This window comes from Bos taurus, chromosome 6 (assembly GCF_002263795.3).
Source record: "Bos taurus isolate L1 Dominette 01449 registration number 42190680 breed Hereford chromosome 6, ARS-UCD2.0, whole genome shotgun sequence".
Classification (NCBI taxonomy): Eukaryota; Metazoa; Chordata; class Mammalia; order Artiodactyla; family Bovidae; genus Bos; species Bos taurus.
This window is the reverse complement of record NC_037333.1, coordinates 79,884,205-79,906,212: the sequence shown is the minus strand read 5'-3', so window position 1 is coordinate 79,906,212 and position 22,008 is coordinate 79,884,205. Positions and strand designations below refer to the sequence as shown.

Genomic DNA, 22,008 nt, shown 5'->3' with positions numbered 1-22,008 from the left:
TAGTAAAGGAAACCATCAGAAAATGATAAGACAACCTCTAAGATATCTGCATTACATATATATTAAATGAAATATTACTCAGCCTTTAAAAAGAAGGACATTGTGTCATTTGTAACAACATGGGTGAAACTAAAGATCATAATGCTAAGTGAGATAAGTCAGACAGGAAAGGTAAATATTGCATAGTATCACTTATATGTTAAAAAAATAAATTTAATTTAAACTCAGAAAAAGAGAATAGAAAAGTGATTGCTGGTGGTTGGGAGTTGGGAGAAATAGAGATTGTTAACAGAGTATGAACTTTCACCTATAAGTGGAATAAGGCCAGAGGATCTATTGTATAGCATAACAAATATAGCTGATATTTCTGTATGATATAATTGAAATTTGCTGACAGTAGAATTTAAATGTTCTCACCCAAAAAAAACAAAACAGTAAATATATAAGATAATGGATGTGTTAGTTAATTCATGGGTGAAATCTTTTAATAACATATATGTATATCAAATCATGTTATACATTTTAAATATCTTATTATTTAACTTGCCAATTATATGTCAATAAACCCAAAAATTTTAAATAAAATCTTAATAAACACATGCATAAAACTGTATAAAAATTTAAGTATCATATTTTATTATACATATAATTCAATAAGTTGACTGATATTCAATCTATCCATGGGACATTAATTTCTTCAGTGAATGTTTAATGAGTACCTACTATATTTATAGTAGATGAGAATAACTGTAATAGCAGAAGGGGATGGTTCTAAACAATCAGTAGAATCAGTTGGACCAATAGAACTCTGTGATTTTTCAGATAATGAAGTTGAAAAGTCATGGTTTATAAAAAGATTTTGGTTTGAAAAACCATTTGAATATTGGTGTCATTAGAGTAGAAATAATGTTTGGCTTAATCCACATAGCATTCAGTACTGTATATTTAAAGTTATGATCACTGTCAGACATCCATGTAAATGTGTTAAATATTCAGTTGTATATGTAAGTTTGCAGCTATGAACCAAGATAGTACCAGAGATATACATCTGAGGATTATGAAAATATATGGCATTAGAAGCCATGAGAATGCATTAGACCAGCTTTCTAGATAAAAGCCTGTCTTATCTTTACTCAGGATGTAATATAATGTGATGTAATGAAGGTGTTGAAGCTTCATGATTCTTTAATCATCAAACATTTTTCAGATTTTCAGGCACATTAAATAATAAATTCTTCATTGTTCTAAGATGAAATAAACTATGAATTTGTTTAATTGTTGAAGATAAATTGGTCTGTGAACATGCAATACACGTAGTGAAATTTGAAAAGTAATGCGATTACTTTCAGTGGCCCGCACTCTATAGTAGCATTTATAGTGAGCCAATGATGCAGAAAAAAATTTTAGCACCTATCTCTGTGGTTTGATGTCAAACAATTAATTACAAATATGAACTTTCTAAAGATAAGTTTCCTCCCTAATTATTTTTGCTTGAAATTCATTTCACATTCTTTATATTTTAAAAAATGTAGTATAAATCTTGTGTAGTTGTTAAGACATTTATGAGAATCACTTCAAAATGTGAAGTGATCTTTGATGTTTTGGAAACATCTATCTATCTATCTATCAAGGTTGTAAGACATGAAGTCCTTCCACACCAATATGTTTAATCTAGTTATCTAAAAGACAGTCCCACCACTTTTTGAATGTATATAGAGCAATTTTCAGTCCAGACTAACCAATGACTCCAAATAACCAATGATGGACAGTAACAAAGATTTCATTCTCACTCATGGCATGCCAATGTGGATGAGCTATGACTGTGCTCTGAGCTCTCCATTCCACAAAACCAGGTTGATGAAATAACTCTTGTTAACATTATTTCCAAGTAGAGTGAACAGAGAGGGGGTGTCTTAGTTTTAATTGCTATAAAAGTGACATAGATGGGGTGATTTCTAAAGTTTGAAATTGACATTGTCCATTTCTTCCACAGTCCATTGTCCAAAGCAAGTCAAAGAGCCAAGTCCAACACAACAAACATCATTTTCTAAAGAAGTGGAAATGAAGAATACAATATTTGCTAAACATAACTAATTTGCCAAAGATTTTCAGTTCCCAAAATCATTTAAATTATTATTTTCTTGAAATGGCAATAAATATAAAATATTTTAGGAATAAAAGTATTCAAATTGAATAGATTTACATATTTGATGCTTAAAGAGGTAGATGAACTCCTATGTTTTCAGAAATGAGGTTACCCGTAACGATTCATTTTCCAAGAAATACTATTAATCTTAAAATAGGGATTTCCTTGAAACTCAAGGGAATAAATCTCACATTTCAAGACATTATACACTATACATTTTTGGTTTTGTTTTCGTTATTGCTTTTGGTATTGTGTTGCTTTAGCTTTTGCCAAAATTCAGTTTTATTGTCTTGTGCAGCTTTCAAAAGCAAATACTAAGTATCTTAAATATTGAGGTCAAATAGTTATGTGAGTCAAGAATATTTTCAGATTTTTTACAAAAACAAACACACAGCATATTTCACAGTGGTACCATATTACTTATATTTTTGTATATAGAATTTGACAGCTGAGTGTATTTTTAAAAATTAATGTACATGTCTCTAACATCATCAGTGGAGAAAAAGCAAAAAAAAAAAAAAAACTATACAAGAGAGTTAATATCTCAGTGGATTTACAAACCTGATATAAACTTATAAAAAGTAAACATCACTCTTCTGAATGTCTGTAACCTATACAATGAAATAATTGAGCTATGTATTTCTTTTCCTTGTCCTCCTTTCATGATTAATGTTTTTAATAGCTCTTTAACATTTGAAAGCAAATACTCTAAAACTTATCTACGCAAAAGCCATTTATTTATTTTATTATTCTGTTTGGGAGTTTAGCATACAGCTGTTCAACTGTTCTGATGATGTCTGCTGGGCTGGCAAAGACTTGCAGTTCACTGCCAAGTAGCTCGGTGACTGATCTGAGAGTGAGCTCTAGGAAAAGGTGCAACAGGGCCATGTGTCTGTCATCACTGGGGAAGTTAACTTAGGCCCTGTTACAAGGTGCTGATCAGGGTATTAACAGAAAGAATGGAAAATACATGGCCTCTTGAATCTTAGCTTCACGACTTGCAGTCTCACTTTCAAAAAATGCTTTTGGTTAAAGCAAATAGCAAGACTAGCTTAAATTTAACATTGAGGGTAATAATTCTACTTCTTGATGGGAGGACTTGCAAAATATTGTGACTGTTTTTATCACAGCACAATAGTAGAGAATAATGTGTACTTTTATTATCAATAAATAGCATATATTGTCACCCTGCTTATTTAACTTATATGCAGAGTACATCATGAGAAATGCTGGCCTGGAAGAAGCACAAGCTGGAATTAAGATTGCCAGGAGAAATATCAATAACCTCAAATATACAGATGACACCACCCTTATGGCAGAAAGTGAAGAAGAACTAAAGAGGCTTTGGTTGAAAGTGAAAGAGGAGAGTGAAAAAGTAGGCTTAAAGCTCAACATTCAGAAAATGAAGATCTTGGCATCTGGTCCCATCACTTCATGGGAAATAGATGGGGAAACAGGGGAAACAGTGGCTGACTTTGTATTTTGGGGCTCGAAAATCACTGCAGATGGTGATTGCAGCCATGAAATTAAAAGATGTTTACTCCTTGGAAGGAAAGTTATGACCAACCTAGATAGCATAGTAAAAAGCAGAGACATTACTTTGCCAACAAAGACCTGTCTAGTTAAGGCTATGGTTTCTCCAGTGGTCATGTATGGGTGTGAGAGTTGGACTGTGAAGAAAGCTGAGTGTCGAAGAACTGATACTTTTGAACTGTGGTGTTGGAGAAGACTCTTGTGAGTCCCTTGGACTACAAGGAGATCCAACCAGTCCATCCTAAAGGAGACCAGTCCTGGGTGTTCATTGGAAGGACTGATGTTGAAGCTGAAACTCCAATAGTTTGTCCACCTCATGCAAAGAGTTGACTCATTGGAAAAGACCCTGATGCTGGGAGGGATTGGGGACAGGAAGAGAAGGGGATGACAGCAGATGAGATGGCTGAATGGCATCACTGACTCGATTGACATGAGTTTGGGTAAACTCCGGGTATTGGTGATGGACAGGGAGGCCTGGCGTGCTGAGATTCATGGGGTCGCAGAGAGTCTGACACGACTGAGCGACTGAACTGAACTGATACATATAAACAATGCAGATTGATGGATACTTCTAATGCTGAACTCATTATTACTTATCACTTCCATTGGTATTTCCCCTATATTTAGGCCTTTATTCAACATACATTTCATGGCAATACTTATTGAAGTATTCATAAACATCATCTTTTCCTTTTATAACTAAAGGCTAAGCAACTTTGGTAAATGTCTTTGTCATTGTTACTGCAAATCAACAACTGATAACCAACTATATTTTAATCAAAATTTTTTCAAAAGATTATAAATCCTTGTTCTTCCCTGGTGGCTCAGAAGGTGAAGAATCTGCCTGCAATGTGGAATACCTGGGTTCGATCCCTGGGTTTGGAGGATCCCATGGAAGAGGGCATGGCAATCAACTTCAATATTCTTCCCTGGAGAATCCTCATGGACAGAGGAGCTGGGCAGGCTACAGTTCATGGGGTCACAAAGAGTCAGACAAGACTGAGTGACTAAGCACATAAATCCTTACTTTTTCCAATAATTTTTTTCTGATAATTATTAGGCAATTATATCACTTAAATTTGGCCATAAAACATTTCAGATAGTAATAAAGAAAACTAAAAATAGATTTAAAATACATCATATGGACATTTTATTTACCCTTTAGTTTTATGTGAATTTACATTTTGATGAACTGTAGTTCAGTTCAGTTCATTTCAGTCGCTCGGTTCTGTCTGACTCTTGGCGACCCCATGAACCACAGCATGCCAGGCCTTCCTGTCCATCATCAACTCCCGGAGTTTACCCAAACTCATGTCCATCGAGTCGGTGATGCCATCCAGCCATCTCATCCTCTGTCATCCCCTTCTCTTCCTGCCCCCAATCCCTCCCAGCATCAGGGTGTTTTCAAATGAGTCACCTCTTTGCATCAGGGGGCCAAAGTACTGGAGTTTCAGCCTCAACATCAGTCCTTCCAATGAATACCCAGGACTGATCTCCCTCAGGATGGACTGTTTGGACATCCTTGCAGCCCAAGGGACTCTCAAGAGTCTTCTCCAACACCACAGTTCAAAAGCATCAATTCTTCTGCATATTGATGTAGAATTTTTTTATTTATGGAAAAATCATCTTTGTCAAAGAAATAAATATAAATTAATTTGGATAATGCACACACACACACACACATACATATATATAATTTATTCCCTATAATTATGAGGCTGAGTAATTAATCAATAAGTAAATAATATCAATCATTTGCTAAATGTTTTCTTCATATAGTTAACTTTCATTAGTGATATGTGTTGATTATTTGGAAAGGAATATAATTGTCATTTGATCACTAGCTTTTATAATAGATTTTTAAAATGATTACTTATTTTTCTCATAGGTGATACTATTTTATTTGAAAGAGTCCTCCAATATGTATGGAGAAACCAATTCATTTAAACATAATTTGGGCTTCCTTATTTCAGTAATACAGTGTTAAGTGCAAACTTCCCTGAGTGCAAGGATTATTTTGACTTCACAAACTCCTAAGAAAGCATAATCAACATCATCAAAGAAATAATCGTAAACATTAATTTCACAAATATACTTATAATTCTTTGGTCTTTATGGTCTCCTTTAGTGCTAAAATATTCTCATTTAGGTAATAAAACATATATTCTAAAAAATATTCCAGAAAGTTTATTCACCATGGAAAACAGTGTAGTCTTAAAATCCAACACATTATTTTCTAATTTAATAAAAACAAACACTTCTTTTTCTTTCTTTATTTATTTTGTAATTTCAGTTCAGTTCAGTTCAGTCACTCAGTTGTGTCCAACTCTTTGCAACCCAATGAAACACAGCATGCCAGGCCTCCCTGTCCATCACCAACTCCTGGAGTCCACCCAAACCCATTGAATCAATGATGCCATCCAACCATCTCATTCACTGTCTTCTCCTTCTTCTCCTGCGCTCAATCTTTGCCAGCATCAGGGTCTTTCAAATGAGTCTTCACATCAGGTGGCCAAAATATTAGAGTTTCAGCTTCAACATCAGTCCTTCCAATGTACACCCAGGACCGATCTCCTTTAGGATGTACTGGTTGGATCTCCTTTCAGTCCAAGGGACTCTCAAGAGTCTTCTCCAACACCACATGTCAAAAGCATCAATTCTTCTGCACTCAGCTTCCTTTATAGTCCAACTCTCACATCCATACATGACCACTGGAAAAACCATAGCCTTGACTAGATGGACCTTTGTTGGCAAAATAATGACTCTGCTTTTTAATATGCTATCTAGGTTGGTCATAACTTTCCTTCCAAGAAGTAAGTGTCTTTTAATTTCATGGCTGCAATCAGCACCTGCAGTGATTTTGGAGCCCAGAAAAAAAAAAAAAAAAGTCAGCCACTATTTCCACTGTTTCCCCATCTATTTGCCATGAAGTGATGGGACCAGGTTCCATGATCTTAGTTTTCTGAATGTTGAGCTTTAAGCCAACTTTTTCACTCTCCACTTTCACTTTCATCAAGAGGCTTTTTAGTTCCTCTTCACTTTCTGCCATAAGGGTGCTGTCATCTGTATATTTGAGGTTACTGATATTTCTCCCAGCAATCTTGATTCCAGCTTGTGTTTCTTCCAGCCCAGCATTTCTCATGATGTACTCTGCATATTAGTTAAATAAGCAGAGTGACAATATACAGCCTTGTCATACTCCTTTTCCTATTTGAAACCAGTCTGTTTTTCCATGTCCAGTTCTAACTGTTGCTTCCTGACCTGCATACAAATTTCTCAAGACGAAGGTCAGGTGGTCTGGTATTCCCATCTCTTTCAGAATATTCCACAGTTGATTGTGATCCACACAGTCAAAGGCTTTGGCATAGTCAATAAAGCAGAAATTGATGTTTTTTCTGAAACTCTCTTGCTTTTTCCATGATCCAGCATATGTTGGCATTTTGATCTCTGGTTCCTCTGCCTTTTCTAAAACCAGCTTGAACATCTGGAAGTTCATGTTTCACATATTGCTGAAGCCTGGCTTGTAGAATTTTGAGCATTTCTTTACCAGAGTATGAGATGAGTGCAATTGTGTGGTAGTTTTAGCATTCTTTGGGATTGCCTTTCTTTGGGATTGGAATGAACACTGACCTTTTCCAGTCCTGTTGCCACTGCTGAGTTGGGCATCAAACTCTAGTTGCAATTTTACATTTTGTTTCATATTTTCAACATGTTAGAATATCAAGCTATAAGGCAGAAAATGTATAGAAATAGCTGCTTGTTCAGTACATGATGTATAAAGACTATTATTTTCACATTAAATAGAAATTAAATGGCTTGATAATAGACACTGTAAATGAATATTCTAGTCACTAAACGATATTTAATTTTATTGAAGGATTGCAAAAATTACATGTTAGTTTTACAGTGGTTATTGACACTGTATTTATGTCTGCAATGTTATAATCATATAATAGTTATATAGAATAAAATCAGATACTCAGAGTCATATTTTCAACCATACTTTTCTTTCTACTCTTATATTTACAATACTTATATGATATATACATATATATGTAATGAGAAAATAAATAATATTTAGGCTACAATTCTAGGTAAAATGTATATTTACACATAATTCATTTGGAGTTAAATATTTATTTAAAAGAAAATTATTCAGAAGGATATATTTTTGAAAATTTCCATGGTGAAAATTTTAAAGAATTTATGTATGAATGCTTATTTTTATATTTTAAAAAATAATTGACAAAATGTGTTATTGTAACATATAAAGAACCATTTGCTATGATAATAAAATCTGAAATACATGTATGTATACATACTTTTTTTTTGACAGTGCAAAGCTTTTCTTAAAATAACCCACTATATTATATAAAGAGCTTTCCTGGTGGCTCAGACAGTAAAAGAATTGCCACTTTCGAAGTTCAAAAAGTAGTAATAGTGAAAAAAAATTATTTTGTGAAATACTGCAGTATCTTCACAAGGGGGAAATTCAAGTAAACCCTAAATTGCACTTTAACATGAAAATATTTTTCTAAGTCCATCAACTTAAATGTTGAAAACAGTAATGATGATGCAAAACTCAACTATGATTAGTTGAAATTTAGGAATAAATTTTTGGTTCAACTAATTAACATCAATTACCTTGTGTACTTAACATTTTAAGACTAAGTCACTCTGATTATAAAGAAAGATTAATGAAGAGAATTTTAAAATTTCAGATGACAGAATACTTTTTCTCCCAACAGCACAATTAATTGTGATTTACAAAAATGAATGAATTATTGCAAAGATAGCTAGCTGGTCCCTGTTGTTTAAACTGGCTAAAAGTAGAAATTATTATGAAAAAATTTCTTAATAAATCTACAGAGACATTTATTTAGTAATCATAAAGTCTTATATGCTCTATTAATGATAATATTTTCCTCTTTTTGTGCTGAGTACAACTAAAGTACTGAAAGAGTTGACCAAGCACAAGCTTGTGGCTAATTGAGCAACACTTACTGTCTGAATCATTTCATGGTTAATCATATATTTTTCTGCTGTATTTGACTAAAATTGTTCTAGAAAAGGGCAATTCTCAAAGATTTATTCAAAGTCAGCAGCTTTTGTTTTTTAACAAGTGAAATTTAAATGTAACAATAAAAATATTAAATTTAAAACTTTGTGAAAAGCTTGTAATAATAACCCAGTTTCCACAAGTAGGTTTTTTTCAGGGTAACATAATTTTAGTCTTGGAAGTCTATAAATTCAGGGAGGGAAATGTGTATATGCCAAGTTAGAAGATTGTTATTTACTGTATGCTGGTTTGAAAAACAAAGCATACAGCTTTTCCATAGTAATCTTGTGAAAGATTTTTCATATCAAATCATGGGGCTTCTGTTTTCATGCAAATTTCTGCTCATATCTTTATTTTTCACTTCAACAAAAGTGACCTAACACTGTACTATATGCTATATGGTATGCTACACGTTGAAACACAAACTACGATACACCAGATAATTGTTTTCAAGGATTTCATAGACTGTTAGAACCACTGGCATGTATACACAAGATTCAGTTCAGTTCATTTCAGGAGTTGACTCATATCCGACTCTGTGACAACATGGACTGCAATGCACCATGCTTCTCTGTTCATCACCAACTCCTGGAATTTATTTAAACTCATGTCCATTGAGTCAGTGATGCCATCCAAAGATCTCATCCTCTCTCATCCCCTTCTTGTCCTGTCTTCAATCTTTCCCAGAATCAGGGTCTTTTCAAATGAGTCAGTTCTTCACATCAGGTGGCCAAAATATTGGAGTTTCAGCTTCAGTATTAGTAATTCCAATGAATATTCAGGACTGATTTCCTTTAGGATGAACTAGTTGGACCTCCTTACAGTCCAAGGGACTCTCAATAGTCTTCTCCAACACCACACTTCAAAAGCACCAAATTCTTCGGTGCTCAGCTTTCTTTATAATCTAACTCTCACATACACACAATGACTATTGGAAAAACCATAGCCCTGACTAGACAGACCTTTGTTGGCAAAGTAATGTCTCTGCTTTTTACTATGCTGTCTAGTTTGCTCACAACTTTTCTTCCAAGGAGTAAGCGTCTTTTAATTTTATAGCTGCAGTCACCATCTGTAGTGATTTTGGAGCCCCCCCAAAATAAAGTCTGTCACTGTTTCCATTGTTTCCCCATCTATTTGCCATGAAGTGATGGGACTGGATGCTATGATCTTAAAATTCTGAATGTTGAGTTTTAAGCAAGCTTTTTCAGTTTCCTCTTTCACTTTCATCAAGAGGCTCTTTAGTGGTGGGTTTTTTTTTTTGTTGTTGTTGCTGTTTTTTCATTTTATACCATAAATTTGGTGTCATCTGCAAATCTGGGGTTATTGATATTTCTCCTGGCAAACTTGATTCCAGCTTGTGGTTCATCCAGTCCAGTATTTCTCATGATGCACTCTGCATATAAGTTAAATAAGAAGGGTGACAGTATATAGCCTTGACGTACTCCTTTTCCTATTTGGAACCAGTCTGTTGTTCCATGTCCAGTTCTAACTGTTGCTTTTTGACCTGCATACAAATTTCTCAGGAGGCAAGTGGTCTGTTATTCCCATCTCTTTCAGAATTTTCCACAGTTTTTTGGGATCCACACAGTCAAGATTATGTGCCCTCAAATAGCGGGAGCTGAGCAGACTGTGAACCCTAACTGAGGAATTAATCATGAAAATTATTACTATATTATATTATATTTTTAAATATATGGCTCTTGAAAAGACTGATGAACAGATATTTTTTACTCTAGAGAATAGTACGTGGATCTTAGGTGTCTTTGTCAGAGGCCACAACATATAATGGTGCTTTGTTATTTAATGTTATTTACGGTTATTAAATAACAATGAACTACTGGAGTGAATATTACTAAAACAAACCATCACCTTTAAAAATATAATTCAAATATCAAAGTTTAATAATCAAAATTAAAACATGATACGTTTAGGCATAAAAATATGTATTATGCTCTCTAAATTTTTCAAATATTTCCAACTTTTAGAAAAGACAATGATATGAAGAACTTAAAATTCACACTAACAGAATCATTTAGGTTTCTTTTGTAATTTAAAGCATAACACAAATGGAAAAAATATCATTCTTCAGTGCTTGAAACTTTCTGGTTTAGTAAAATATAAACATAGAAGAAATAAGAAATAATTCTGAATGGTTTGTCACACTTGGTTAAGGAGGGAATGGAATATAGTAAAAGAAATGTACTCTTTGTTATGCTTTTGATTTATAATACAATATTAAATATGATAATTTCAATAAAAACTGCCTAGAATATTATTATGTACCATCCCTTTGGACACATTTTTTTTCATTTTATCCTCCCAAAATAGCCATAAGAAGATTTTAATGTAGCAAAAACTAAAATAAACCATGCACACAATATTCTATATTTGTTTAGAGAAAGGAAATACATTTGACTTGCATGAATATGAAAATGTCTTTGACATAGTCCTTGAAGGATTGTTGGATTTTTTATAAGCCAATGAGAAATCAGAAGCAGAGGGGAATTTCAGTTTGTAAGCTGGCTAAGGACTGAATCAGAAAGTCAGAAAGCACTTTAATGGTTTGGGGTGTTTTGATAAAACTCTTATCCTAATGAATTTTCCTATTTAGATGAAGAAACATTTTCCCTTATTTTCTTTTCTAACATTTTTGTAGTTATTATTTAATTACTAGGTCATGTCCAACTCTTTGTGACTGCAGCACACCAGACTTCCCTGTCCTTCACTATCTGAGTTTGCTAAAGTTCTAGTCCATTGAGCTGGTAATGCTAACTAATTATCTCATCCTCTGCCATACTTTTCTCCTTTTCTGTTGTTGTTGCCATTTTCTACTCCAAAGGTTCTTCCTGATCCAGGAATAGAGCCTGTGTCTCTTGCATCTCCCACATTGGCAGGTGGATTCTTTATCACTCTGATATCTGGAAGCCCTTTTCTAACACTGGAAAGATTTAATTTCTGTAGATTCAGTTCAGTTCAGTTCAGTCGCTCAGTCGTGCCCGACTCTTTGCGACCCGATGAATCGCAGCACATCAGGCCACCCTGTCCATCACCAACACCCGGTGTTCACTCAGACTCACATCCATCGAGTCAGTAATGCGATCCAGCCGTCTCATCCTCTGTGGTCCCCTTCTCCTCCTGTCCCGAATCCCTTCCAGCATCAGAGTCTTTTAGGACCAAATAATAATAATATACTTAAAGAATAATAAAAAAAAATATCTAGCAGATTTTTGATGGTCCTATGGCACCTTGGGTGAAGATTTTAAAAACATAACTATGAAACTTAGAATATTTTGTTTCTTTACATGATATTCTGAAGTAAATATTTCCCTCTTTTGTTTGTGTAAATAAATTTTATATCCCTGGATACTTCTGATAACTCTTTTACTTTATTTATTTTTTTTTTATTTTATTTTTTTATTTATTTATTTTTATTTTTTTATATATTTATTTTTTATTTTTATTTTTATTATTTTTATTTTATTTATTTTTATTTATTTTATCATTCATACTTTGAATTGATAGTCCCACCAATTTGGAAATCAGAAACTGAATATCACAGGCAGAGAAAATTAATAAAAATAAATCTTGAAATAAGAATTTGGATGACCTCATCATTACATTATTGCTGTTATATATAAATACAAAACTCTGGCAAAAGCCTTAAAGAGGCAATGTTTCAGAATCATCAGAGAGGTAGTGACTAGAGAGCTAAACAAAAAAGCTAGACATTTTGTACTTATTTTATATTTTAAACCTATTAAACAAATGTTTTCTTATTAAATGAATATGAAGCAAACAAATTAATACTTTTTGTTAATCATTCTCTCCATTTTTCAGGTGACACAAAAATCTACTATTCATGATGTTAAGCAGAAATTTCACAAAGCATGTAAGTTTATATACAATTTTGAATTTATATTACAGTCTTTTTCTCAAATTGATTCAGATTTACCTATAAGAATAAGTTCAATGTTATGATGGAAAGAGTATGTGGAAATCATATTTTTACATGGAACTCAGAAATAATACTATGATAAATGCCCCTTCATCGTGAACATTTTCATATCTACCTCTTTAACTCACACTCTAATCTTCAAAACTCAAAGTTTTATTTGAACTTTTTCATTCTATTCCTTTTTTTTTAATTTTATTTTATTTTTAAACTTTACATAATTGTATTAGTTTTGCCAAATATCAAAATGAATCCGCCACACGTATACATGTGTTCCCCATCCTGAACCCTCCTCCCTCCTCCCTCCCCATACCATCCCTCTGGGTCGTCCCAGTGCACTAGCCCCAAGCATCCAGTATCGTGTATCGAACCTGGACTGGCAACTCGTTTCTTACATGATATTTTACATGTTTCAATGTCATTCTCCCAAATCTTCCCACCCTCTCCCTCTCCCACAGAGTCCATAAGACTGTTCTATACATCAGTGTCTCTTTTGCTGTCTCGTACAACGGGTTATTGTTAACAGGAAACATCCTATATGTGAAAGTCATTAATAAATATAAGGTATTTCCTTATATTTAAGCAAATATAGAGCATGTTTTTTATTTCATGTATTTATACTGATTAAATATCTATCACATAGGAATACTTAAAAATTGCATTTAAATTGTTATTTAATTTTACTAATGGCTAGATTTTCCTCATTAATAGATATCCTATTATTATTTATAGGGAAATATATATATGAAATTTGTTTAATTTTTATTTTTACAACTTTTGACTAGTTTACCTATAGTTATTAACATAGTGATGATGCCTATAATTACCAGTTAACAATTTTTAATAAACTTCATTTTTAGGGCATTTTTAAATTCATGATAGATTGTTCAGAAAATACACAGAGTTCCAATATACCCCTGCCCCACACATGGACAACATGCATGCTCAGTCCCAGTTTCATGTCTGACTTTTTGGGGTCCCATGGGCTCCTCTCTCCATGGGATTTTTCCTGGCAAGAATACTGGAGTGGGTTGCCATTCCTCCTCCAGGGGATCATCCTGACTCAGCGATCAAACCCTCATCTCATGCATTGCAAGTGGATTATTTGTGCTGGGCAAACACAGAAAACCATGGGCAGCATTCTCCACCATAATATTCAGAAGAGTATATTTGTTATACTCCCAGAACCTACAATGACACATCATTATTGTCCTAAGTGCATAGTTACATTAGAATTCATTTTCGGTGTTGCACATTCTATAGATTTTGCAAAAGAGCATTTTCAATACTTCTAGATTTACTTGAACAATGTTTCTTTTCAGAAAATACTTAAAGCTCATAATTTAATTTATTAGTTTTTAAAAAAATACTTGAGTAAACTAGGAAAATTATTTCATTATTTTCTTTCAGGAAAGATGCAGAATATTTGCTGAATATTTTTTGTGTATATGACATGATAGGCATAATGAATAAATGAAAACAGAAAATTTCTCACTATCCCTCAAAAATTTTCTCATGAATAAGATTCTATATATAATAAATAAATAAATATACCATATATCATATTATATTACAATACATTATATTTTAATTTATATAAATATACATACTATAACATATATTATATATACTATATATATTATATATATATATATATATATATATAAAGATATATCTTGTTGATATTTCTCCTAGCAATCTTGATTCCAGCTTGTGATTCATCCACCCTGGCATTTGCATGATGTACTCTGCATTTAAGTTAAACAAACAGGGTGACAGTATACTTGTCACCTTGACATACTCCTTTCCCAGTTTGGAACTCCTTTATTCCATGTTCAGTTTTAACTGTTGTTTCTTGACAAACATACAGGTTTCTCAGAAAACAAGTAAAGTGGTCTGGTATTCCCATCTCTTTAAGAACTTTCCACAGTTTGTTGTTATCCACATAGTAAAAGGCTTTAGTGTAGTCAGTGAAGAAGAAGTAGGTATTTTACTGGGATCATTACAAAATTTCTCTATGATCCAACAAATGTTGGCAATTTGATCTCAGGTTCCTCTGTTTTTTCTAAATCTGGATTATACATCTGGAAGCTCTCTGTTCATGTACTGTTGAAACCTCACGTGAAGGATTTTGAGCATAACCTCAGTAGCATGTGAAATAAACACAACTGTACTGTAGTTTGAACATTCTTTGACACTACGCTTCTTTGGGACTGGAATGAAAACTGACATTTTACAGTCCTGTGGCCATTGCTGAGTTTTCTAAATTTGCTTACATATTGAGTTCAACACTTTAATAAGAACTTCTTTTAGTATTTTAAATAGCTCAGATGGAATTCCATCACCAAAACTGGATTTTTATGTAATCAATTCAGTTCAGTTCAGTTCATTTCGGTCACTCAGTCATGTCCAACTCTTTGCAATCCCATAAATTACAGCACCCCAGGCCTCCCTGTCCATCAACAACTCCCGGAGTTTACTCAAACTCATGTCCATTGAGTCAGTGATTGCCATCATACTCATCCGGTGTTGTCCCCTTCTCCTCCTGCCTTCAATCTTTCCCAGCATCAGGGTCTTTTCAAATGAGTTGGTTCTTCTCATAACGTGGCCAAATATTAGAGTTTTAGCTTCAGCATAAGTCCTTCCAGTGAATATCCAGGACTGATCTCCTTTAGTATGGACTGGTTTGATCTCCTTGCAGTCCAAGGGTCTCTCAAGAGTCTTCTCCAACACCACAGTTCAAAAGCATCAATTCTTCTGTGCTCAGCTTTCTTTATTTTTTTTAAATTTTATTTTATTTTTAAACTTTACATAATTGTATTAGTTTTCTTTATAGTCCAACTCTCACATGCACACATGACTACTGGAAAAACCATAGCTTTGACTAGATGGATCTTTGTTGGCAAAGCAATGTCTCTGCTTTTTAACATGCTGTCTGCTGCTGCTGCTGCTGCTAAGTTGCTCCAGTCGTGTCTGACTCTGTACGACCCCATAGATGGCAGCCCACCAGGCTCCCCCATCCCTGGGATTCTCCAGGCAAGAACACTGGAGTGGGTTGCCATTTCCTTCTCCAATGCATGAAAGTGAAAAGTGAAAGTGAAGTCGCTCAGTTGTGTCTGACTCTTCGTGACCCCATGGACTGCAGCCTACCAGGCTCCTCCACCCATGGGATTTTCCAGGCAAGAGTACTGGAGTGAGTTGCCATAGCTAGGTTGGTCATAAATTTCCTTTCAAGGAGTAAGTGTCTTTTAATTTCATGGCTGAAGTCACCATCTGCAGTGATTTTTGAGCCCCTCAAAAAAGTCTGTCACTGTTTCCACTGTTTCCCCTTCTATTTGCCATGAAGTGATGGGACCAGAGCCATGATTTTAGTTTTCCGAATGTTGAGTTTTAAGCCAACATTTTCACTCTCCTCTTTCATTTTCATCAAGAGAATCTTTAGTTCTTCACATTACAGAATGTCTGGCTCTAGGTGAGTGACCACACCATCATGGTTATCCAGATCAAGAGCTTTTTTGTATAGTACTTCTGTGTATTCTTGCCATCTCTTCTTAATCTCTTTTGCTTATGCTAGTTCCTTACTGTTTCTGTCTTTATCATGCCCATTCCTGCATGCAGTGTTCACTGGGTATCTACAATTTTACTTAAAAGACCTCCAGTCTTTCCCATTCTATCATTTTCCTTAACTTCCTTGCACTGCTCATTCAAGAAGGTCTTCTTACCTCTCCTTGCTTGTCTCTGGAACTTGGCATTCAGTTGTGTATATATTTCACTTTCTCCCTTGCTTTTATTTCCTTAGCTTTTTACAAAATTTCCTCAGATAACCACTTTGACTTCTTGCATTTATTTTTCCTTGGGATGATTTTGGCTTCAGCCTTGTGTACAGTGTAATGGATATCCATCCATAGTTCTTCGGGCATTCTGTCTATCATATATAATCTCTTGGATCTATTTGTCACCTCCACTGTATAAAAATAAGAAACTTGATTTAAGTCATACCTGAATGGCTTAGTAGTTTTCCCTACTTTTTTTCAATTTAAGACTGAATGTTGCAATAAGAAGCTCATGATCCGAGCCACAGTCAGCCCCAGGTCTTGTTTTTGCTCACTGTATAGAACATCTTCATCTTCAGCTGCAAAGAATATAAACAATCTGATTTTGGTATTGACTATCTGGTAATGTCCATGTGTAGAGATGTCTACTCTGTTGTTAGAAAAGGGTGCTTTGTATGACCAGTGTGTTCTCTTGATAAAACTCTTAAGCCTTTGCCCTGTTTCTTTTTGTACTCCATGGCCAAACCTTCCTGTTACTCTAGAAATTTCTTGACTTCCTACATTTGTATTCCAATCATCACTTCATGGGAAATAGATGGGGAAACAGTGGAAACAGTGTCAGATTTTATTTTTCTGGGCTCCAAAATCACTACAGATGGTGACTGCAGCCATGAAATTAAAAGACGCTTACTCCTTGGAAAGAAAGTTATGACCAACCTAGACAGCATATTCAAAAGCAGAGACATTACTTTGCCAACAAAGGTCCATCTAGTCAAGGCTATGGTTTTTCCAGTGGTCATGTATGGATGTGAGAGTTGGACTGTGAAGAAGGCTGAGCACCAAACAATTGATGCTTTTGAACTGTGGTGTTGGAGAAGACTCTTGAGAGTCCCTTGGACTGCAAGGAGATCCAACCAGTCCATTCTGAAGGAGATCAGCCCTGGGATTTCTTTGGAAGGAATTATGCTAAAGCTGAAACTCCAGTACTTTGGCCACCTCATGCGAAGAGTTGACTCATTGGAAAAGACTCATGCTGGGAGGGATTGGGGGCAAGAGGAGAAGGGGATGACAGAGGATGAGATGGCTGGATGGCATCACTGACTCGATGGATGTGAGTCTGAGTGAACTCTGGGAGTTGGTGATGGACAGGGAGGCCTGGCATGCTGCGATTCATGGGGTCGCAAAGCGTTGGACACAACTGAGCGACTGATCTGATCTAATGATGAAAAGGACATTTTTTTTTTTTTTTTTATGTTAGTCTAGGAGGTTTTGTAGATCTTCATGGAACTAATCAACTTAAGCTTCTTCAGCATCAGTGGTTGGGGCATAGACTTAGATTACAAATAGAGATCATTTTTTTGTTTTTGAGATTGTACACAACTACTGCATTCTGGACTCTTTTATTGACTGTGAGGATTACTCCATTTCTTCTAAGGGATTCTTGCCCACAGTAGTAGATATAATGGTCATCTGAATTAGATTCTCCTATTCTTGTCCATTTTAGTTCGGACAAGTGTTTTAGTTCACTGATTTCTAAGATGCTGATGTTCACTCTTGCCATCTCCTGTTTGATCACATCCAAATTTACCTTGTTTCATGGACCTAACATTCTAGATTCCTATGCAATATTATTATTTACAGCATGAACTTTACTTTAACCACCAGGCACATCCACAACTGAGTATCACTTTTGCTTTGGCCTAGCCTCTTCATTCTTTCTGGAACTATTAGTAATTACCCTCTGCTCTTCCCCAGTAGCATACTGGAAACATTCTGACCTGGTGGGCTCATCTTCTGGTTTCATATCTTTTTGCCTTCCGATAATCTTTATGGGGTTCTCATGGCAAGAATCCTGGAGTGGTTTGCCATCCCTTCTCCAGTGAACCATGTTTTGTCAGAACTCTCCACTTTGACCCCTCCATCTTGGTGGCCCTACTTTGCATGTTTCATAGCTTCAGAGTAACACAAGCCACTTCACCATAACAAGGCTGTGATCCATGAAGGGGAAAATAGGTTTAGTCAGTTTAAAATTCTAGAGGAAGGTGAGTTCTGATATTTTACCATGAAGACAAGTCAGATTTAGATATGTTAACATGAAACAGAAATGAATTATATAGTGGAGAGAAAAAGAATAAAGCAAGAGAAGTGCAGAGATCTATAATGGATTAAATCTTTTAGGTTGGTAATTAAAAATTCTCTGTATATTTATGCCAATATTTTTCTAAATTATTGAAACTCCAAACATATCTACATTGTGTATGTGAAAGATGTTGCCCTGGTTATTTCCATGAGTATCTTCAGTTTATTTAGAATCTAAATGCAGTTGTTTTGTTAAGCTAGCAATTGAATTGCCATCCTTGGAAAGACTTAGTAATTCTATCTAGTAAAGTGGTTTCAAAAAGTTTAGATTACAGTAATAAGTGTGAACTGGACATGGAATAAGTTAGAACTGGACATGGAACAACAGACTGGTTCCAAATAGGAAAAGGAGGACATCAAGGCTGTATATTGTCACCCTGCTTATTTAACTTATATGCAGAGTACATCATGAGAAACACTGGACTGGAAGAAACACAAGCTGGAATCAAGATTGTGGGGAGAAATATCAATAACCTCAGATATACAGATGACACCACCCTTATGGCAGAAAGTGAAGAGGAACTAAAAAGCCTCTTGATGAAAGTGAAAGTGGAGAGTGAAAAAGTTGGCTTAAAGCTCAACATTCAGAAAACAAAGATCATGGCATTTGGTCCCATCACTTCTTGGGAAATAGATGGGGAAACAGTGGAAACAGTGTCATACTTTATTTTTTTGGGCTCCAAAATCATTGCAGATGGTGACTGCAGCCATGAAATTAAAAGACACTTACTCCTTGAAAGGAAAGTTATGACCAATCTAGATAGCGTATACAAAAGCAGAGACATTACTTTGCCAACAAAGGTTCGTCTAGTCAAAGCTATGGTTTTCCCTGTGGTCATGTATGGCTGTGAGAGTTGGACTGTGAATAAGGCTGAGCACCGAAGAATTGATGCTTTTGAACTATGGTGTTGGAGAAGACTCTTGAGAGTCCCTTGGACTGCAAGGAGATCCAACCAGTCCATTCTGAAGGAGATGAGCCCTGGGATTTCTTTGGAAGGAATGATGCTAAAGCTGAAACTCCGGTACTTTGGCCACCTCATGCAAAGAGTTGACTCATTGGAAAAGACTCTGAAGCTGGGAGGGACTGGCGGCAGGAGGAGAAGGGGATGACAGAGGATGAGATGGCTGGATGGCATCACTGACTCGATGGACAGAGTTTGAGTGAACTCCAGTAGTTGGTGATGGACTGGGAGGCCTGGCGTGCTGTGATTCATGGGGTCGCAAAGAGTCGGGCACGACTGAGCGACTGAACTGAACTGAACTGAATAAGTGTGAAGACATTTCAGAAACACTTTCTTACTGTAGAGTAGAAAGATATGACAAAATTATTTCATTTAATAATGACAGTATAAATTTATTATTTGTATTATTGTCTGAAAACAAGGAAATTAATCATATACTAATGTATATTTAGAAAGAATGTGCAGTCACCTTGATGTGTGTTATTGTGACTATTTTTATGTTAGTCTGTATCTACATATGGACATAATTATATGTCAACAAAATTTTAGATCCAGTTCTACATTTATGTATGGGCTTCTTTTATGACTCAGTTGGTAAAGATTCTATATGCAATTCAGGAGACCCTAGTTCAATCCCTGGGTGGGGAAGATCCTGTGGAAAAGGAAATTGCAACTCAATCCAGTACTCTTGCCTGGAAAATCCAATGGCAGAGGAACCTAGTGGGCCATAGTCCATGAGGCTGCAAAAAGTTTGACATGGTTTAGCGACTAAACCATGACTACATTTATGTTGTCTTCCCAGGTGGCTCACTGGTAAAGAAGCTCCCTGCCAATGCAGGAGATTCAGGATATGTAGGTTTAATTTATGCTTGGAAAGATTCCCTGAAGGAGGAAATTGCAACCTACTTTACTATTCTTGCCAGGATAATCCTTTGGACAGAGGAGCCTGGAGGGCTACAACCCATGGGATGGCAAAGAGTTGGACACAGTTGAGCAACTGAGCACACACTACATTTACATTGTCTAGAACTTCTTTCTAGTAATTAGGAAAGTGAAGTGTAGTAGCTTGTGAAAACTCCTAGAAATATCCAGATTTATGACTGGACAATTGAAAATATGGCAATATGATTAGTTTTAATACCTATATTAAAGGTAGTAAGACATATACACTTAGGGATTTCTTGACAACTATTATTTTAATAACTTTTCAAAGAACAGTTCTAAACTTTAACAGCTTTAAGTAAATTGTAAATTTTTCTACTTTTTCAAAATTACCTTTCCTTTAAAAGTATATCCATCACTTAAAGAGAATATCCATAAAATATTGCATTTATTAGAATATATTTCAAAAAAGTATTGGTCTTCAGATTTTAAAAAGTACAGAAACACAAAACCATTTTTTCCATATTACGTGACAGAGAAATATCTAGATGTCAATTAAATTATGCTTTATTCACTAAAAAATATTGCTAAATCCAACAATATATGACTGTATTCAGTTCAGTTCAGTCGCTCAGTCATGTCTGACTCTTTGTGACCCCATGGACTGCAGCACACCATGTTTTGCTGTCCATCACCAACTCCCACAGCTTGCACAAACTAATGTCCATTGAGTTGGTGATGCCATCCAACCATCTCATCCTCTGTCATTCCTTTCTCCTCCTACCTTCAAACTTTCCCAGCATTAGGGTCTTTCCTAATGATTCAGTTCCTCTCATCAGGTGGCCAAAGTATTGGAGATTCAGTTTTAGCATCAGTTCTTCCAATGAACACCCAGGATTGATCTCCTTTAGGATGGACTGGTTGGATCTCCTTGCAGTACAAGGGACTCTCAAGAGTCTTCTCCAACACCACAGTTCAAAATCATCAATTCTTTGGAGCTCAGCTTTCTTTATGGTCCAAATCTCACATCCATACATGACTACTGGAGAGACTATAGCTTTGACTATACATACCTTTGTTGGCTAAGCAATATCTCTGCCTTTTAATATGCTGTCTGGATTGGTCATAGCTTTTCTTCCAAGGAGCAAGTGTCTTTTAATTTCATGGCTGACGTCACCATCTTCAGTGATTTGGAGCCCAAGAAAATAGTCTGTCATGGTTTCCATTATTTCCCCATCTATTTGCCGTGAAGTGATGGGATTGGATGCCATGATCTTTGTTGTTTGAATGCTGAGTTTTAAGCCAGGTTTTTCTCTCTCCTCTTTCACTTTCATCAAAAGGCTCTTTGATTCCTCTTTTCTTTCTGCCATAGGGATGGTGTTATCTGCCTATTTGAGGTTATTGATATTTCTCCCCACAATCTTGACTTTAACTTGTGCTTCATCTAGTTTGGCATTTCACATGATGTACTCTGCTTATAAGTTAAAGTAGCAGGGTGAAAATATACATCCTTGACATGCTCTTTTCCGAATTTGGAACCAGTCCATTGTTATATGTCCAGT

At 35.2% G+C, this 22,008-nt stretch overlaps 1 protein-coding gene across 1 annotated transcript in view; it reads left to right on the top strand.

The window, feature by feature from the left end:
* Window positions 1-22,008, top strand: part of TECRL (trans-2,3-enoyl-CoA reductase like) — a 142,436-nt gene that overhangs the window by 23,944 nt on the left and 96,484 nt on the right. Inside the window, 1 exon segment of the mRNA NM_001080324.2 lies at window positions 12,576-12,627. Within this exon segment, the coding sequence (NP_001073793.1) occupies window positions 12,576-12,627 (52 nt within the window).